At 43.1% G+C, this 19,428-nt stretch overlaps 1 protein-coding gene across 3 annotated transcripts in view; it reads left to right on the top strand.

Annotated features, from left to right (window-relative positions):
• Nucleotides 1-19,428, top strand: part of LOC139376485 (cadherin-related family member 1a-like) — a 160,936-nt gene that overhangs the window by 82,729 nt on the left and 58,779 nt on the right. For all 3 annotated transcript variants that reach the window (XM_071119120.1, XM_071119119.1, XM_071119121.1), the window contains one exon: nucleotides 10,864-11,016. In XM_071119120.1, coding sequence (XP_070975221.1) covers nucleotides 10,864-11,016 — 153 coding nt within the window. The remainder of the gene's footprint in view (nucleotides 1-10,863; nucleotides 11,017-19,428) is intronic.

The raw sequence follows: 19,428 nt of genomic DNA, 5'->3' as shown, positions 1-19,428 counted from the left end.
ATGACCACACAACTATTGACCACATTTACTGATCAGAACCACACACCTACTGACCACAACCACACAATGACTGACTACACAATTACTGACCAAAACTACTTACTTACTTACTTATTTACTGACTTTATTGTCCCCATGGGGAAATGTTGTTGCAGTGTCATGTACACATTTAAAGTGCCGTTTAAATACAAAACAAAATTGACAATACAACGTTCATAACAGTTACGCACCAAAAAAATAATAATAGTAAGAAATAATAAAAGTAAAACATGAAATAAAAAAGAAGAAAAGACTAGCCTGCTGGCCTTACGGAGTCAATGGGAACATTCGCCCGAGCTATTTAGGAAGGATATCACACCTGGCACAAATGATTGTCTCGTTCTATTTTTCCTGCTGAGGAGTGCCCTATACCTGCGCTCAGATGGGAGTAATTCAAAGTCCAGGTACAGGGGGTGACTTGGGTCTAAAATGATTTTGTGAGCCTTACAGAGGGCCCTGACCTTAAAGATCTCATCCAGGCCTGTCTGTTTGACTCCAAGTACCTTGCTTGCTGTGGTAATAATCCTTTTCAGCATGTTTCTCTGGCTGACAGTGGCATTGCCAAACCAACAAACAATACAAAAAGTTAAAATACTCTCAAAAAAGAATTTGTAAAACAGAGTCAGTATAGTACAGTCTATATTAATAGAACCCAACTTTTTTAGAAAGTACAGTCTCTGTTGGCTATTTTTGTAGATCAGGTCTGTACATTTACTCCACTGAAGCTTATTGTCCAAAAGGACACCCAGATATTTATATTCCTCTACAATTTTTCTATATTCTATATTGTACGCTTCCTGAAGTCTATGCACATCTCTTTGGTCTTGTTGGTATTGAGGACCAAGTGTGATTCCTCACACCACTCTACAAAGTCATCTAGGACCGGGCCATGATGTTCCTCATCATCATGCAACAGGCTGATCAAGGCAGTGTCATCAGCGAACTTAACGAGGTGTCTGTCAGTATGGGAACTAGTACAACTATTAGTGTACAAGATGTACAGAAGTGGGGACAAAACACATCCCTGAGGAGAGCTTGTGTTGGTATTGCGTATATCCGACACATGGGGACCTATTTTGACTCGCTGTGATAGTTGGCTCAGGAAGTCCAACAGCCGCAAAACCAGCCCCCCATCTAAAGAGAAGTCCCGAATGAGTCTCTGTGCCAGAATGTAAGGCTGGATTGTGTTGAAGGCAGAAGAAAAGTCAACAAACAGAACCCTGAGATGGGATTTGGCCCCCTCTAGATGTCTATAGACCATGTTAAGGAGGGTAAGAATGGCATCATCAACTCCTCTGCTAGGCTGATAGGCAAACTGAAATGGGTCAAGGAGCTTCTGGGTGACACTGAGAATATGACTTTTCACAATTTTCTCAAGGCATTTCATTACTAAGGATGTCAAGGCGACAGGGTGGTAGTCATTCAGCACAGTGGGATTAGATGCTTTAGGAATTGGTATAATTATTACGTTTTTCCACAATACTGGCACGTGTTGCTGGTCGAGTGAGGATTGGAAAATGTCTGTAAAAACACCAGCCAGTTGTTCAGCACAGTGCTTTAACACATATCCACGTATTTAGTCTGGGCTTTTGTATGTGTTACATCCCCTGAACAACTTTAGAACATCAGACTGTTGGACAACAACTCTCTCAAACATTTGTAATGATGCTTCCATTTGTTTTACCTCCAACACGAAGTTGTCTGATTCAAATCTTGAGAAGGAAACATTCAGGTCATTAGCCATGTTCTGGCCCTCATATCCCCCAAGGTCAGCACTGGTTTTTCCCCTGCCTATATGGGGGGCACTAGCCATGGATTTAATCCCTTGCCAGGCCACCCTTGCATTTCCTGAGGAGAGGGTCCTCTCCACCCTTTGCTTGTATGCCTACTTGTCCACCAGTATCTGTCTTTTGATCTCTCTTAAAGCCTGTCTATCACCCCCAGCATAAACCGCCTTCTTCCTATCAAGTAGTGATTTTAGATGTTTTGATACCCAAGGCTTGTTGTTAGGGAAGATTGTACAGGTCTTAGTAGGCACAACTGACTCAACACAGAAGTTTACATAGTCTGAAATAATATCTGTGAGTTCATCCAGCTCAGAGCTGCTGTCCTCAAATACCTCCCACATTGTACAGTCAAAACACCCCTGGATAGAAAAAAGAACATAGACTACCCACCCAACTCACACCCTGACCATACTAAAACAAAACATAACAAAGAAACTAAGGTCAGAATGTGACAACATCAATACTTTGAATGATGATAGCTTGCTGATAGCTTTGCACACTCTTGGAATTATCTCAACCAGCTTCACCTGGAATGCTTTTCCAACAGTCTTGAAGGGGTTCCCACATATGCTGCGCACTTGTTGGTTGCTTTTCCTTCACTCTGCTGCCCAACTCATCTCAAACCATCACAAATGGGTTGAGGTTGGGTGATTTTGGAGGCCAGGTCATCTGATGCAGCACTCCACCACTCTCCTTCTTGGTCAAATAGCCCTTACACAGCCTGGAGGTGTGTTAGGTCATTGCCCTGTTGAAAAATAAATGATAGTCCAACTAAGCGCAAACCAGATGGGGTGGCGTATCGCTGCGGAATGCTGTGGTAGCCATCCTGGTGAAGTGTGCCTTGAATACTAAATAAAACACAGTGTCACCAGCAAAGCAACATCACACCTCCTCCTCCATGCTTCTTGGTAGTAACCGCACACGAGGAGATCATCCGATCACCTACTCTGCGTCTCACAAAGACACGGCAGATGGAACCAAAAATCTCAATTTTGGACACATCAGACCAAAGGATAGATTTCCACCGGTCTAATGTCCATTGCTCATGTTTCTTGGCCCAGGCAAGCCTCTTCTTCTTATTTGTGTCCATTAGAAGTGGTTTCTTTGCAGCATTCCGACCATGAAGGCCTGATTCACGCAGTCTCATCTGAACAGTTGATGTTGAGATGTGTCTGTTCCTTGAACTCTGTGAAGCATGTATTTGGGCTGCAATTTCTGAGGCTGGCAACTGTAATGAACTTATCCTCTGCAGCAGAGGTAACTGCTTTGTCTTCCTTTCCTGTGGCAGTGCTCATGAGAGCCAGTTTCATCACACCGCTTGATGGTTTTTGCGACTGCAATTGAATACACTTTTAAAGTTTTTAACATTTTCTGCATTGACTGATTTTCATGTCCTACATCTTAAGTGGGACGCTAGCGTCCCATCTGGCCAACATCCGGTGAAATTGCAGAGAGCGAAATTCAAAATACAACATTCGGAATATTAAACATGCAAGTGTTATACATCAGTCAAAAGCTGAACTTCTTGTTGATACAGCCACTTTGTCAGATTTAAAAAAGGCTTTACGGCGAAAGCATACCATGCGATTATCTGAGGACAGCGCCCCGCATTCAAAAGCATTAAAAACATTTTCCAAGCAAGCAGAGAAAGCACACGAAAGTCAGAAATAGCGATAAAATAAATCACTTAACTTTGAAGATCTTCCTCTGTTTGCAATCCCAAGGGTCCCAGCTACATCACAAATGGTTGTTTTGTTCGATAAAGTCCTTCTTTATATCCCAAAAAAGTCAGTTTAGCTGGCGCGCTTGACTCAGTAATCCACCAGTTTCCCTCGTTCAAAATGCATACAAATTAATCACAAAGGTTACCAATAAACTTCGTCCAAACAAGTCAAACAAAGTTTCTAATCAATCCTCAGGTACCCTAATATGGAAATAAACTATAACATTTAAGATGGAGAATAGTATGTTCATTACCGGCGATAAATAACAAAGTGCGCACCCTCATCTACGCGCGCCACAACACTACAGCCAAAATGGGCGCTACTTAGAAAAACTACAAATTCTAGCTAATTTTTCAAAAACAAGCCTGAAACTCTTTCTAAAGACTGTTGACATCTATTGGAAGGCATAGGAAGTGCAATCTGGGAGGTATTCCATTGATTTCCCCATAGACAGGCATTGTAAATGGTGAAACATCCAAAAATTATTTTTCCGGATAGATTTTCCTCTGGTTTTCGCCTGCTATAGCAGTTCTGTTATACTCACAGACATTATTTTAAAAATTTGGAAAATTTAGAGTGTTTTCTATCCAATTCTACCAATTATATCCTAGCTTCTAGGCCTGTCAGTTTACTTTGGGAACCTCATTCATCCAAACTTCTGAATACTGCCCCCTACCCCGAAGAAGTTAAAGTAATGAGGGACTGTTGTTTGTCTTTGTTTATTTGATCTGTTCTTGCCATAATATGGACTTGGTCTTTTACCAAATAGGGTTATCTTCTGTATACCTCCCCTACCTTGTCAAAACACAACTGATTGGCTCAAGCCCCGGCCTGTTAGCTATCGGAATTGTCATGTCTTCAGCCCACTGAGCTATTCACTCGACCCTTATTATCACTCGGATACGCATGCCTTTCCCTAATGTCAATATTCCTTGTCGATTGCTGTTTTGGTTAGTGATTATTGGCTTATTTCATTGTAGAGCCTCTAGCCCTAATCAATAAGCCTTAGCTAACCCTTTAGTTCCACCTCCCACACATGCGGTGACCTCCTAGAACACCTTCTGCTCCCAGCTGTGCCCTGGACACCATATGTGAATTGATTGCCCCATCTGTCTTCAGAGCTCGTGCTGTTAGGTGACCTAAACAGGCACATTATTAACACCTCGGCCATCTTTCAATCTAAGCTTGATGCCCTCAATCTCACACAAATTATCAATGAACCTACCAGGTACAACCCTAAATCCGTAAACACAGGCACCCTCATAGATGCCATCCTAACCAACCTGCCCTCCAAATGCACCTCTGCTATCTTCGACCAGGATCTCAGGGATCACTGCCTCATTGCCTGCATCCGAAATGATTCTGCGGTCAAACGACCACCCCTCATCACTGTCAAACGCTCCCTAAAACACTTCAGCGAGCAGGCCTTTCTAATCGACCTGGCCCGGGTATCCTGGAAGGATATTGACCTCATTCCGTCAGTAGAGGAGCCTGGTTATTCTTTAAAAGTGATTTCCTCACCATCTTAAATAAGCATGCCCCATTCAAAAAAAGTAGAACCAGGAACAAATATAGCCCTTGGTACACTCCAGACCTGACTGCCCTTGACCAGCACAAAAACATCCTGTGGCGTAGTGCATTAGCATCAAACAGGCCCCGCTATATTCAGCATTTCAGGGAAGTTAGGAATATACACAGGCAGTTAGGAAAGCAAAGGCTAGCTTTTTCAAACAGACATTTGCATCCTGTAGCACAAACTCCAAAAAGTTCTGGGACACTAAAGTCCATGGAGAATAAGAGCACCTCCTCCCAGCTGGCTAGGAAAGGCTAGGAAACACTGTCACCACCGATAAATCCACGATAATTGAGAATTTCAATAAGCATTTTTCTACGGCTGGCAATGCTTTCCACCTGGCTACCCCAACAATTGACTACTATGACTACTAACCACAATATGACCACAACTACCGACCTCAACTACTGAACACAACTACTCACACCAAAACTATCATTCACAACTACTGACCACAACCACACATCCACTGACCACAACCATACAAATATTGACCACTTACCTACTCACCAGCACCCCAACATACCACAAGTACTGACCATAACGTGTGACCTCAACAACTGACCACAAAAACACAGCTATTGACCATAACTACTGAGCACTACAACTGCTGACTACCTTTGACCAAACAACTACTGACCACAACCACTGATCACAACCACAGAACTACTTACCACAATAACAATAACAATAACCACAATAACAACTACTGACAACAACCGCAGACCACAAAGCAAATCTACGGACCAGAACTACTGACCACCAAAACTACTGACGACAACCACTGATCTTAACTTCTGACCACAACTACTGACCACAACCACACAACTACTGACCACAACCACACATATAGTAAACACAACCACATAAATACGGACCACAACCACTGACCATAACCAGATAACTACACCTACTAACCACACAACTACTGACCACAACCAAAACCACTGACCACAAACACACGACTATTGACCAAAATTACTGTAAAAACCACATAACTACTGACCACAACAACACAACTACTGACCACAATTACTGACTACAACCACACAACTGCTAAACCAAATACAAATAACTACTGGCCACATAACACCAGACCATAACTACCAACTGCAATTACTGACCACAGCCACACAACTACTGAACACAATTACTCACCACATAACTACAGACCATAACTACTGACCCAAACTACTGACCACAACCACACAACTACTGAGCACCCCTTCTGACGACACAATGGCTGACCACAAACACACAACTATTGACCACAACCACAACCAGCTGGCCACAAACACACAACTACTGACCACATAAATACTGATCACAACCACACAACTACTGAACACAATAACTGTACACAACAACTGACCATTTCCACACGACTATGGACTATAACCACAACCACTGAACACAAACACACAACTACTGAAAACACAACTACTGACTACAGCAACACATCCACTAACAATAACTACTGACCACAACTACAACTACTGAACAAGACCACACAACTACTAACAACACAAACTGAGCTACACAACTACTGACCACATCCACAGCCAGCTGGCCACATCCACACAACTACTGAACACATCCACACAACTACTGACCATAATCACAACCACTGAACACAAACACACAGCTACTGACAACACACCTACTGACCACAACGACAAAACTACTAACAATAACTACTGACCACAACTACTGACCACAAGTACTGAACAAAACCACACAACTACTGACCACAAGTACACCACTTCTAACCACACTTTCTGAACGACACAACTACTGACCACAACCCCAATAACTGACCAAATCACACAACTACTGAACACAACCACACAACCACACAACTACTGAACACAATCACTGACCACAACTACTGAACACAACTATTGACTAAAACTCTTAACCACACCTTCTGACCACAACCGCACAACTTCTGACCACAAACAGACATCTGACGACACAACTACTGACTACACAACTGACCACAACTGCTGCTCAACTGCTGCTCCTCAAACAGTGGTTGATGCGTGGAGTGCAGTATATGTTCTTATATGTATTTCTCAGCTGCTCATATTAAGCACAACTCTGCTATGAAACTGAAGTAGCATAAAAAATGAACCAGCGGAAAAGTGGCCTCCATTCGCTATTCAAGTGTATACGGAAGTCATTGATTTTTCCCCCTGCCCCTGTTCCTGCCCATTTGATAATGGGGCCATTGTAAATCAAAAGTAATTATACATATTAATAAAGACATGATTATATTGAGAATTATCTGATGGGTGAAAATATGATCACTTGATTAGAGAACAAGGCAAGGAACAGAGCGGAGCGCACGCTTTTTTGTGACTTTCTCAAATTGTCAATAGCCTACAGTCGCAGCCCATATACTGTATGTTTTGATTACTAAGTCATTCTAAGGTTTGTATCATTCACAACTAAAGTTGCCAAAAAAAATGAATCTAGTGTATAGGACCTGTTTCAAATGATCACTTTTACGCTCAACATAGCCACTTCATATGCACACTTGCTCCAGTATGAGAAAAATATCCTTTCTATTTTATCCAGCTAAGTTAAATTATTTTAAATTATGATATTCTGACTATATAATCAAATAATATAAAATACTGGCACGGGACTTATGAGCATATCTTGTCAGCTAAATGAACAAGCCTATAGCCTATGGCATGGCCCACAGCCAGATAACATACAGTAGGCCAACTCATATTCTGACACAGATATTATTAATTATAAAACAATGCCATTCGCGGCTGCTATGGGTTCTAAAAGGTTTTAACATGATTTTTGAATGACTATGTCATCTCTGTACCCCACCTCTGTACCCCACACAATTATCTGTAAGGTCCCTCAGTCGAGTAGTGAATTTCAAACACAGATTCAACCACAAAGACCAGGGAGGTTTTACAATACTTTGCAAAGAGGGGCACCTATTGGTAGATGGGTAAAACAATTATCCCTTTGGGCATGGTGAAGTTATTAATTACTTTGGATGGTGCATCAATACACCCAGTCACTACAAAGATACAGGCATCCTTCCTAACTCAGTTGCCGGAAAGGATTTCACGATGAGGCCAATGGTGGCTATAAAACAGTTACAGAGTTTAATGGCTGTGATAGGAGAAAACTGAGGATGGATCAACAACATTGTAGATACTCCACAATAGTAACATAAATGACAGAGTGACAAGAAGGAAGCCTGTACAAAATTTAAAAAAATCCAGAACATGCATCCAGTTTGCAATAAGGCACTAAATTAAAACTGCAGCAAATGTGGCATTTTTTTAAACTTGAAGTCCTGAATACAAAGTGTTATGCTTGGGGCAAATCCAACACAACACATCACAGTACCAATTCATATTTTCCGTCATGGTGGTGGCTGCATCATGTTATGGGTATGCTTGTCATTGGCAAGGGATAGAGAACTTTCTAGGATAAACAGAAACTGAATAAAAATAACCACAGGCAAAATCCTAAAGGACAACCTGCTTCAGTCTGCTTTCCAACAGACACTGGGAGACTAATTTACTTTTTACCAGGACATTAACTTATAACACTAGGCCAAATATACACTGGAGTTGTTTACCAAGATGACATTTAATGTTCCTGAGTGGCCTAGTTACAGTTTTGACTTAAATCGTGTTGAAAATCTATGGCAAGACTTGAAAATGGCCGTCTAGCAATGATCATCAACCAACTTGACAGAGCTTGAAGAATTAAAAAAAATAATAACATGCAAATATTGTACAATCCAGGTGAGCAAAGTTCTTATAGACTTACCCAGAAAGACTCACAGCTGTAATTTCTGCCAAAGGTGATTCTAATATTGACTCAGGGGTGTGAATACTTATGCAAATTAGATATCTCACCGTGTCCAAAAGAGATTTAAATGGTTATCAAAATGTCACAGCAGGGTAAGCTTACACGAAACACGGCCCTTATTTTAAGTGTTTCTGAAATTCACATTTCACCAGGACAGTAACCTTAAACACTAGACCAAATATACACTGGAGTTGCTTACGAAGACAACATTGAATGTTCCTGAATGGCCAAATTATAGTTTTGACTTTATGAGAGATTTACACGCGTATCAAAATGTCACTCCAGGGTAAACCTACACGAAACACAGCCCTTATTTAAAGTGTTTCTAAAAGTCCCTGTGGGGAAAATGAATCGTGGAAAAACTACTGGAACTACTTCCTGTTCATGTTTGATATTCAGAATAATCCCAATGTCATATATGTCAAAAAGACACACCTGGATTCAGAATTTGACCGGACAAAACTCCAAATATCCATTAGAAATGGTCTGTATTCTCTAGAATACGTATAGTGGGGAGAACAAGTATTTTATACTCTGCTGATTTTTCAGGTTTTCCTACTTACAAAGCATGTAGAGGTCTGTCATTTTTATCATAGGAACACTTCAACTGTGAGAGACGGAATCTAAAACAAAAATCCAGAAAATCACATTGTATGATTTTTAAGTAATTCATTTGCATTTTATTTTATGACATAAGTATTTGATCACCTACCAACCAGTAAGAATTCCGGCTCTCACAGACCTGTTAGTTTTTCTTTAAGATTCCCTCCTGTTCTCCACTCATTACCTGTATTAACTGCACCTGTTTGAACTCGTTACCTGTATAAAAGACACCTGTCCACACACTCAATCAAACAGACTCCAACGTCTCCACAATGGCCAAGACCAGGGAGCTGTGTAAGGACATCAGGGATACAATTGTAGAATTGTAGACCTGCACAAGGCTGGGATGGGCTACAGGACAATAGGCAAGCAGCTTGGTGAGAAGGCAACAACTGTTGGCGCAATTATTAGAAAATGGAAGAAGTTCAAGATGACGGTCAATCACCCTCGGTCTGGGGCTCCATGCAAGATCTCACCTCGTGTCACCAAAGTTGTCCCCAAAGTACCTATGATGAAAATTACAGGCCTATCTCATCTTTTTAAGTGGGAGAACTTGCACAATTGGTGGCTGACTAAATACTTTTTTGCCCCACTGTATATACATATATATATAGACACACACAGTGCATTTGGAAAGTTTTCAGACCCCTAGATTGTTTCCACATTTTTTTACGGTACAGCCTTATTCTAAAATTGATTAAATTGTTTTTTTCCACCTCATCAATCTACACACAATACCCCATAATGACAAAACAAAAATAGTTTAGAAATTTGGGCAAATGTATAAAAAAAATATTAAATATTACATTTACATAAGTATTCAGACCCTTTACTTAGTACTTTGTTGAAGCACCTATGGCAGCGATTACTGCCTCAAATCTTCTTGTGTATGACGCTACAAGCTTGGCACATCTGTATTTGGGGAGTTTCTCCCATTCTTGTCTGTTAATCCTCTCAAGCTCTGTCAGGTTGGATGGGGAGTGTCGCTGCACAGCTATTTTCAGGTCTCTCCAGAGATGTTTTATCGGGTTCAAGTCCGGGCTCTGGCTGGGCCACTCAAGGACATTTCGAGACTTGTCTCAAAGCCATTCCTGCGTTGTCTTGGCTGTGTGCTTAGGGTGGTTGTCTTGTTGGAAGGTGAACCTTGGCCCCAGTCTGAGGTCCTGAGTTCTCTGGAGCAGGTTTTCATCAAGGATCTCTCTGTACTTTGCATCATTCATCTTTCCCTCGATCCTGACCAGTCCCTGGGAGACCTAATGAATGTCTCCTGTGTTGTGTGCTGCAGGGGTCCAATGCTAAATTCAACCTCAGACTTGTTGGTCCTGGGCGGATGTTACGGGTGGTTCCCCAGACTGTGCTCAATGAGGCCCAGGTAACCATCTTAGTGGAGGACTCCGCTGCCATGGACTATGAGAAATTCAATTTCCTCACCTTCAAGGTCTGTCTGTCTGTCTTTCTGTCTGTCTATCTGTCTGTGTTATAGTTGTCTTATGTCTCTACAAAATCCCACCACACAGCTATCTATACATTATTCACACATCTGATACCAATAACTGCTTGATGATAAACAAAATCAATAAACATCTGAATCTACATAAGAGATTTCATAGGACGCATTCACCTATCCCCTTATGATTTGGATCCTCAAATCAAATGTATTTATATAGCCCTTCTTACATCAGCTGATATCTCAAAGTGCTGTACAGAAACCCAGCCTAAAACTCCAAACAGCAAGCAATGCAGGTGTAGAAGCACGGTGGTTAGGAAAAACTCCCTAGAACGGCCAAAACCTAGGAAGAAACCGAGAGAGTAACCAGGCTATGAAGCCAGTCCTCTTCTGGCTGTGCTGGGTGGAAATTATAACAGAACATGGCCAAGATGTTCAAATGTTCATAAATGACCAGCATGGTCAAATAATAATAATCACAGTAGTTGTCGAGAGTGCAGCAAGTCAGCACTTCAGGAGTAAATGTCAGTTGGCTTTTCATAGCTGATCAGTAAGAGTATCTCTACCGCTCCTGCTGTCTCTAGATCGTTGAGAACAGCAGGTCTGGGACAGGTTGCAAGTCCGGTGAACAGGTCAGGGTTCCATAGCCGCAGGCAGAACAGTTGAAACTGGAGCAGCATGGCCAGGTGGACTGGGGACAGCAAGGAGTCATCATGGCAGGTAGTCCTGATTCATGGTCCTAGGGCTCAGGTCCTCCGAGAGAGAGAAAGAAAGAGAGAAAGAGAGAATTAGAGAGAGCATACTTAAATTCACACAGGACACCGGATAAGAAAGGAGAAGTACTCCAGATATAACAAACTGACCCTAGCCCCCCGACACAAACTACTGCAGCATAAATACTGGAGGCTGAGACAGGAGGGGTCAGGAGAGACACTGTGGCCCCATCTGATGATACCACCGGACAGGGCCAAACAGGAAGGATATAACCCCAACCACCCCCCCCCCCCACACACCACTAGAGGGATATCTTCAGCCACCAACTTACCATCCTGAGACAAGGCCGAGTATAGTCCACAAAGATCTCCGCCACGGCACAACCAAAGGGGGGGCGCCAACCAGGACAGGAATTTATTTAGAGGCAGAGAATCCCAATGGAGAGAGGGGAACCGGCCAAGCAGAGACAGCAAGGGCGGTTCGTTGCTCCTGAGCCTTTCCGTTCACCTTCACACTCCTGGGCCAGGCTACACTCAATCATATGACCCACTGAAGAGAGGAGTCTTCATTAAAGACTTAAAGGTTGAGACTGAGTTCGCGTCTCTCACATGGGTAGGCAGACCATTCCATAAAAATGGAGCTCTATAGGAAAAGCCCTGCCTCCAGCTGTTTGCTTAGAAATTCTAGGGACAATTAGGTGTCCTGCGTCTTGTGAACGTAGCGTACGTGTAGGTATGTACGGCAGGACCAAATCGGAAAGATAGGTAGGAGCAAGACCATGTAATGCTTTGTAGGTTAGCAGTAAAACCTTGAAATCAGCCCTTGCCTTAACAGGAAGCCAGTGTAGGGATGCTAGCACTGGAGTAATATGATCAAATTTGTTGGTTCTAGTCAGGATTCTAGCAGCCGTATTTAGCACTAACTGAAGTATATTTAGTGCTTTATCCGGGTAGCCAGAAAGTAAAGCATTGCAGTCGTCTAACCAAGAAGTAACAAAAGCATGGATTCATTTTTCTGCATCATTTTTGGACAGAAAGTTGCTGATTTTTGCAATGTTATGTAGATGGAAAAAGCTGTCCTTGATATGTTCGTAAAAAGAGAGGTCAGGGTCCAGAGTAACGTTGAGGTCCTTCATAGTTTTATTTGAGACGACTGTACAACCATCAAGATTAATTGTCAGATTCAACAGAAGATCTCTTTGTTTCTTGGGACCTAGAACAAGCATCTCTGTTTTGTCCGAGTTTAAAAGTAGAAAGTTTGCAGCCATCCACTTCCTCATATCTGAAACACAGGCTTCTAGCGATGTCAATTTTCACCATGTCTTCACCATGTTTCATTGAAATGTACAGCTGTGTGTCATCCACATAGCAGTGAAAGTTAACATTATGTTTTCAAATGACATCCCCAAGAGGTAAAATATATAATGAAAACAATAGTGGCCCTAAAACAGAACCTTGAGGAACACCGAAATGTACAGTTGATTTGTCAGAGGACAAACCATTCACAGAGACAAACTGATATCTTTCCGACAGATAAAATCTAAACCAGGCCAGAACTTGTCCGTGTAGACCAATTTGGGTTCCCAATCTCTCTAAAAGAATGTGGTGATCGATGGTATCAAAAGCAGCACTAAGGTCTAGGAGCACGAGGACAGATGCAGAGCCTCGGCCTGACGCCATTAAAAGGTCATTTACCACCTTCACAAGTGCAGTCTCAGTGCTATGATGGGGTCTAAAACCAGACTGAAGCATTTCGTATACATTGTTTGTCTTCAGGAAGGCAGTGAGTTGCTGCGCAACAGCTTTTTCTAAAATGTTTGAGAGGAATGGAAGATTCGATATAGGCCGATAGTTTTTTAGCTTTTCTGGGTCAAGGTTTGGCTTTTTCAAGAGAGGCTTTATTACTGCCACTTTTAGTGAGTTTGGTACACATCCGGTGGATAGAGAGACATTATTATGTTCAACATAGGAGGGCCAAGCACAGGAAACAGCTCTTTCAGTAGTTTAGTTGGAATAGGGTTCAGTATGCAGCTTGAAGGTTTAGAGGCCATGATTATTTTCATCATTGTGTCAAGAGATATAGTACTAAAACACTTGAGTGTCTCTCTTGATCCTAGGTCCTGGCAGAGTTGTGCAGACTCAGGACAACTGAGCTTTGGGGGAATATGCAGATTTAAGGAGAAGTCCGTAATTTACTTTCTAATGATCATTATCTTTTCCTCAAAGAAGTTCATGAATTTATTACTGCTGAAGTGAAAGCCATCCTCACTTGGGGAATGCTGCTGGATCCTGGAGTATTTGGTACCCTGAACTGTGCTATAAAGTATGTATGAAACACAAACTAACCTTGGCTGAAACGAATCCTAGACCTGCGTGAGTAGCAGGTCTAAGATCCAGGACAAGGTACCAGGTATTCTCACAAACGCTCCAGGAACCGAACAATTGTAGCCAATTTCATATGTGAAAATGCTCATAGTTGTGAAATTCACGTGTGATGCATGTACTGTTTGCTGCTGAGTGGGATGATGAACATCAATATTTGTTATGCATATCTGTAAACCGGTGTGATCGGTCTACAGTGGTCCCTGAAGCATACGCTCATTTTGAGCTGGCCACACATTTTCTTCACAGAAACATTTTGACAAACAGTCTTTACAACTGTATTTCCTAAATGTGAGCAGTTTTTGGGGGGATGTAGCTGTTCAGACATTCACAAAAGTAACAACAGCATTATCATCCAAATCGGAAAATGTAGGCCACCATAGTCCTAGTGCTCACTGAGGAAAGAGTGAGCTAACACAAGCGGTCATATTTAGCTAACTCTCGGCTGACAGAATCCATAAAATGAATTAAATAATAGCGATTACTATTTACAAAGTATTACATCATGGGTGAGCTCATCATTGATCAAAATAATTGAGTAAAACCTTTTCTAAAAGTCTATGCTGCCATGTTTGTTTTTCCATGTCAACCAAAGACAAGAAAATGTGACAAGATGACTTGGATCTGTTTGCAGTATGCATGTTAAGAAGGGGTAATTAACGAACAAGCAATTAGCTTAGCATTAGCTCATCATATATTCAGTACAACCTTTAAAAAAGTATTTTAATACACATCAAAGGCGTCCATTACAATGTATTCAAGAATCGGAATACATGAAATGGAATGCAAACACAGTAAGATGGCGCCGGAGAAGAAGGCAGACATTTTACGTTCCCCCAGCAGATTGTGTTGATTTGTTTGTTTATCTGTTTTGTTTGTAACTTATTATTTTACTATTTTTAAACATAATGTTGCCGCTACTGTCTCTTATGACCGAAAATAACTTCTAAACATCAGGACTGCAATTCCTCACCACGGACTAGCAGAATCCCTTTTCTTCTTTGAAGACTCTGACGAGCCCGAGGCGGAGGATATAAGGCTCCCTCGGGAACAGGATCAGAGCCCCGTGATCTGCGTGAAGAGGAGGCGGAGAAAGAGAAGCTGGAAAGCAGGCTGCCTGCTGAAAAGTCAGAGGTGATCGAATAAACCCCCACTTTCCTCAATTCTGCTAGCAAACATGCAATCTTTGGACAATACAATGGACGAGTTATTGGGAAGATTAAACTACCCTCGGGACATTAAAAACTGTAACATCTTATGCGTCACGGAGTCGTGGCTGAACGACGACAATATCAACATAATGCTGGCTGGTTATACGATGTACCGACAGGATAGAACAGTGGTGTCTGGTAAGACAAGGGGTGGAGGTCTATGTATTTTTGTAAATAACAGCTGGTGCACAATATCTAAGGAATTCTCGTGCTGTTGCTCGCCTGAGGTAGAGTTTCTCATGATAAGCTGCAGACCACATTACCTACCGAGAGAGTTTTCATCTATATTCTTTGTAGCTGTTTACATAACACCACAGTCAGAGGCTGGTATTAAGATAGCATTGAATGAGCTGTATTCCGCCATAAGCAAACAAGAAAACGTTCACCCAGAGGTGGCGCTCCTAGTAGCCGGGGACTTTAATGCAGGGAAACTTAAATCAGTTTTACCAAGTTTCTATCAGCATATTAAATGTGCAACCAGAGGGAAAATAACTCTGGACCACCTACACTCCACACACAGAGATGCATACAAAGCTCTCCCTCGCCCTCCATTTGGCAAATCTGACCATAATTACATCCTCTTGATTCCTGCTTAGAATCAAAAATGAAAGCAGGAAGCACCAATGACAAGATCAATAAAAAGTGGTCAGATGAAGCAGATGCTAAGCTACAGGACTGTTTTGCTAGCACAGACTGGAATATGTTCCGTGATTCCTCCAATGGCATTGAGGAGTACACCAGATCGGTCATTGGCTTCTTCAATAAGTGCACCGGTGATGTCTTCCCCACACTGACTTTACGTACTGTGGTATCCCAGGAGGTCTACCCCGGGGGATGGTAATAGAGGGGAGGTACGTGAGGCGACGTTAGCTCCCTCTGCTGGGAATATGGGAGCTGGGCACCCCGACACTGACAGCTCTAAGTTGAGGTAATTAGAGGAAAGTGCCAACCAGCCGTGGATGCCAAATAAAAGGAGCACGGTGGCACACCGCGGGAGAGAACAGGGAGAGACCGACACCAAGCCACAGTAGAGAAGACAGAACCATTCGCTTCTGTAATGACTTCCGGGGCCTGAACGAGGTCAGTAAATGTGATGCCTACCCCATGCTCCAGGTGGACGAACTGATCGACAACTTGGGGATGGCAAGATACAAGACACCTTGGACCTGAAGAAGGGGTACTGGCAGGTGCCACTCGCAGCGGCCTACCGGGAGAAGACTGCCTTCTCCACCCGGGGGGGCTATACCACTACCGGGTTCTGCCTTTCGGGCTCCATGGGGCAACAGCGACCTTTCAGCACCTCATGGACCGCGTCCTGTGGCCTCACAGTGAGTACGCCACTGCTTATCTGGATGACATAATTGTGCACAGTGACAGCTGGGAGTCACATCTTTGTAGATACCAGGCTGTGGTGGATGCACAAAGGGATGCAGTTCTGACCGAGAACACCCACAAGTGCAAGCTGGGCTACGCCGGGGTGGAGTACCTGGGCTATCAGATCAGGAGGGGAAATGTGGAATCCCAAGAAAGAAAAAAACAATCGCTGCCATTAGGGGATGGCCGGTCCCCCGAACCAAGAAGCAGGGGAAGTCATTCCTGGGGTTAGCAGGGTACTACAGTAGATTTGTACATAACTGTGCTGCTATTGCTTCTCTCCTCACAGACTTAACAAAGGCACAACTACCCCAGATGGTGCGATGGACGGAGGACACAGAGGTGGGGTTTCAGGCCCTGAAGGATGCGCTATGTTCGCACCCGATACTCGTCACTCCGGACTCCTCAAAAAACCTCCTGGTCCAGACAGACGCGTCTACACAGGGATAGGGGCCGTTTTGTCCCAAGAGCAGGAAGGCGAGGAGCACCCCATCATGTATGTCAGCAGGAAACTGCTACCGAGGGAGAAAAAATACTCAATTGTCGAGAAGGAGTGCCTCGCCGTGAAGTGGGCACTGGGCACCCTCAAGTATTACCTCCTCCGGAGGAAGTTCACCCTGATTACTGACCATGCCCCCTTGTCTGGATGGCAAGAGATAAGGACACGAATGACCGTGTCACCTGCTGGTTCCTGTCCTTACAGCGATTCTCTTTCTCTGTCATCCACAGGTCGGGGGCCCAGCACGGCAATGCGGACACCCTATCCCGGAGGGATGCAAAGCTAGCCCTTAGCTCTGACTGGGAGGGAGGTATGCTAAGGGTAGGGGTGTGTGGAATCCCAGGAGGTCTACCCCAGGGGATGGTAATAGAGGGGAGGTACATGAGGCGACGTTGGCTCCCTCTGCTGGGAATACGGGAGCTGGGCACCCCGACACAGACAGCTCTAAGTTGAGGTAAATAGAGGAAAGTGCCAAACAGCCGTGGAGGCCAAATAAAAGGAGCACGGTGGCATACCGCGAGAGGGAACGGAGAGAGACAGTAGAGAATTAGGACCGAGCTAAACCGAAGTGATTTTCTTTGTTATGTTTATTTTCTGTCTTAGTAAAGTTGTTTTTGCGGACTAAAACCTCCCTGTCTATGTGTCAATTTCTGCACGCTCAACCCAACACCCTACGGTTTACCACAGTACATACCCCAACCAGAAGCGGGACTTAGAAGAAATCCCACTATGCCCTCCGTATGCACTCTGATGAACCATCAAACAGGCAAAGCATCAATACAGAACTAAGAACAAGTTGTACTACACCGGCTCTGACACTCGTTGGATGTGGCAGGGCCTGCAAACCATTACAGACTACAAAGGGAAGCACAGGCGTGAGCTGCCCAGTGACACAAGCCTACCGGACGAGCTAAACTACTTCTATGCTCGCTTCGAGGCAAATAACAATGAAACATGCATTAGAGTACCAGCTGTGTCGGAAGACTGTGTGATCACCCTATCTGCAGCCAATGTGAGTAAGACCTTTAGGCAGGTCAACATTCACAAGGCCGCAGGGCCAGGCAGAGTACCAGGACGTGTACTGCGAGCATGCGTTGACCAACTAGCAAGTGTCTTCACTGACATTTTCAAAACTCTCCCTGTCCGAGTATGTAATACCAGCATGTTTGAAGCAGAACACCATAATGCCTGTACCCAAGAACACTAAGGTATGTGTATATATAGACCTGTTCCGAAAGGCCCCAGAGTATGCAACACCACTAAGCAAAGGGCACCAACAAGCAAGCGGCACCATGAAGACCAAGGTACTCTCCAAACAGGTCAGGGACAAAGTTGTGGAGAAGTACAGATCAGCGTTGGGATATAAACAAATATCTGAAACTTTGAACATCCCACGGAGCATTATGAAATCCATTATAAAAAAATGAAAGAATATGGCACCACAACAAACCTGCCAAGAGAGGGCCGCCCACCAAAACTCAAGGAACATGCAAGGAGGACATTCATCAGATAGGCAACAAAGAGACTAAAGATAACCCTGAAGGAGCTGCGAAGCTACACAGCAGAGATTGGAGTATCTGTCCATAGGACCACTTGAAGCAGTACATTCCACAGAGCTGGGCTTTACGGAAGTGTGGCCAGAAAAAAGCCATTGCTTAAAGAGAAAAATAAGCAAACACGTTTCGTGTTCGCCAAAAGGCATGTGGGAGACACCCCAAACACATGGAAGAAGGTACTCTGGTCAGGAAAAGGCTATGTCTGTAAAAAGCTAATGTTGTGTAAATCAAATGATACAAACCCTCCAAAAATACATTTTAATTCCAGGTTGTAAGGCAACAAAATAGGAAAAATGTCAAGGGGGTGAATACTTATGCAAGGCACTGTACATTCTGTTTTACTCATTTCATATGTATATACTGTATTCTACTGTATTTTAGTCAATGCCACTCCGACATTGCTCATCCAAAAATGTTTATATTTCTTTATTCCATTCTTTTACTTTTAGATTTGTGTGTATTGTGAATTGTTAGCTACTACTGCACTGTTGGAGCTAGGAACACAAGCATTTCGCTACACTCGCAATAACATCTGATAAATATTTGTATGCGACTATTACAATTGCATTTGATTTTATTAGATTTTCTGCAGTGGGTAGGCTATTGGAAGGGGATAAAAGCATATAAAAGCCACCCTAATCGCCCTCTCTGATCATCGATCTGTAAAG

This window comes from Oncorhynchus clarkii, chromosome 20 (assembly GCF_045791955.1).
Source record: "Oncorhynchus clarkii lewisi isolate Uvic-CL-2024 chromosome 20, UVic_Ocla_1.0, whole genome shotgun sequence".
Lineage (NCBI taxonomy): Eukaryota > Metazoa > Chordata > Actinopteri > Salmoniformes > Salmonidae > Oncorhynchus > Oncorhynchus clarkii.
This window is presented reverse-complemented; position numbering and strand designations above follow the sequence as displayed.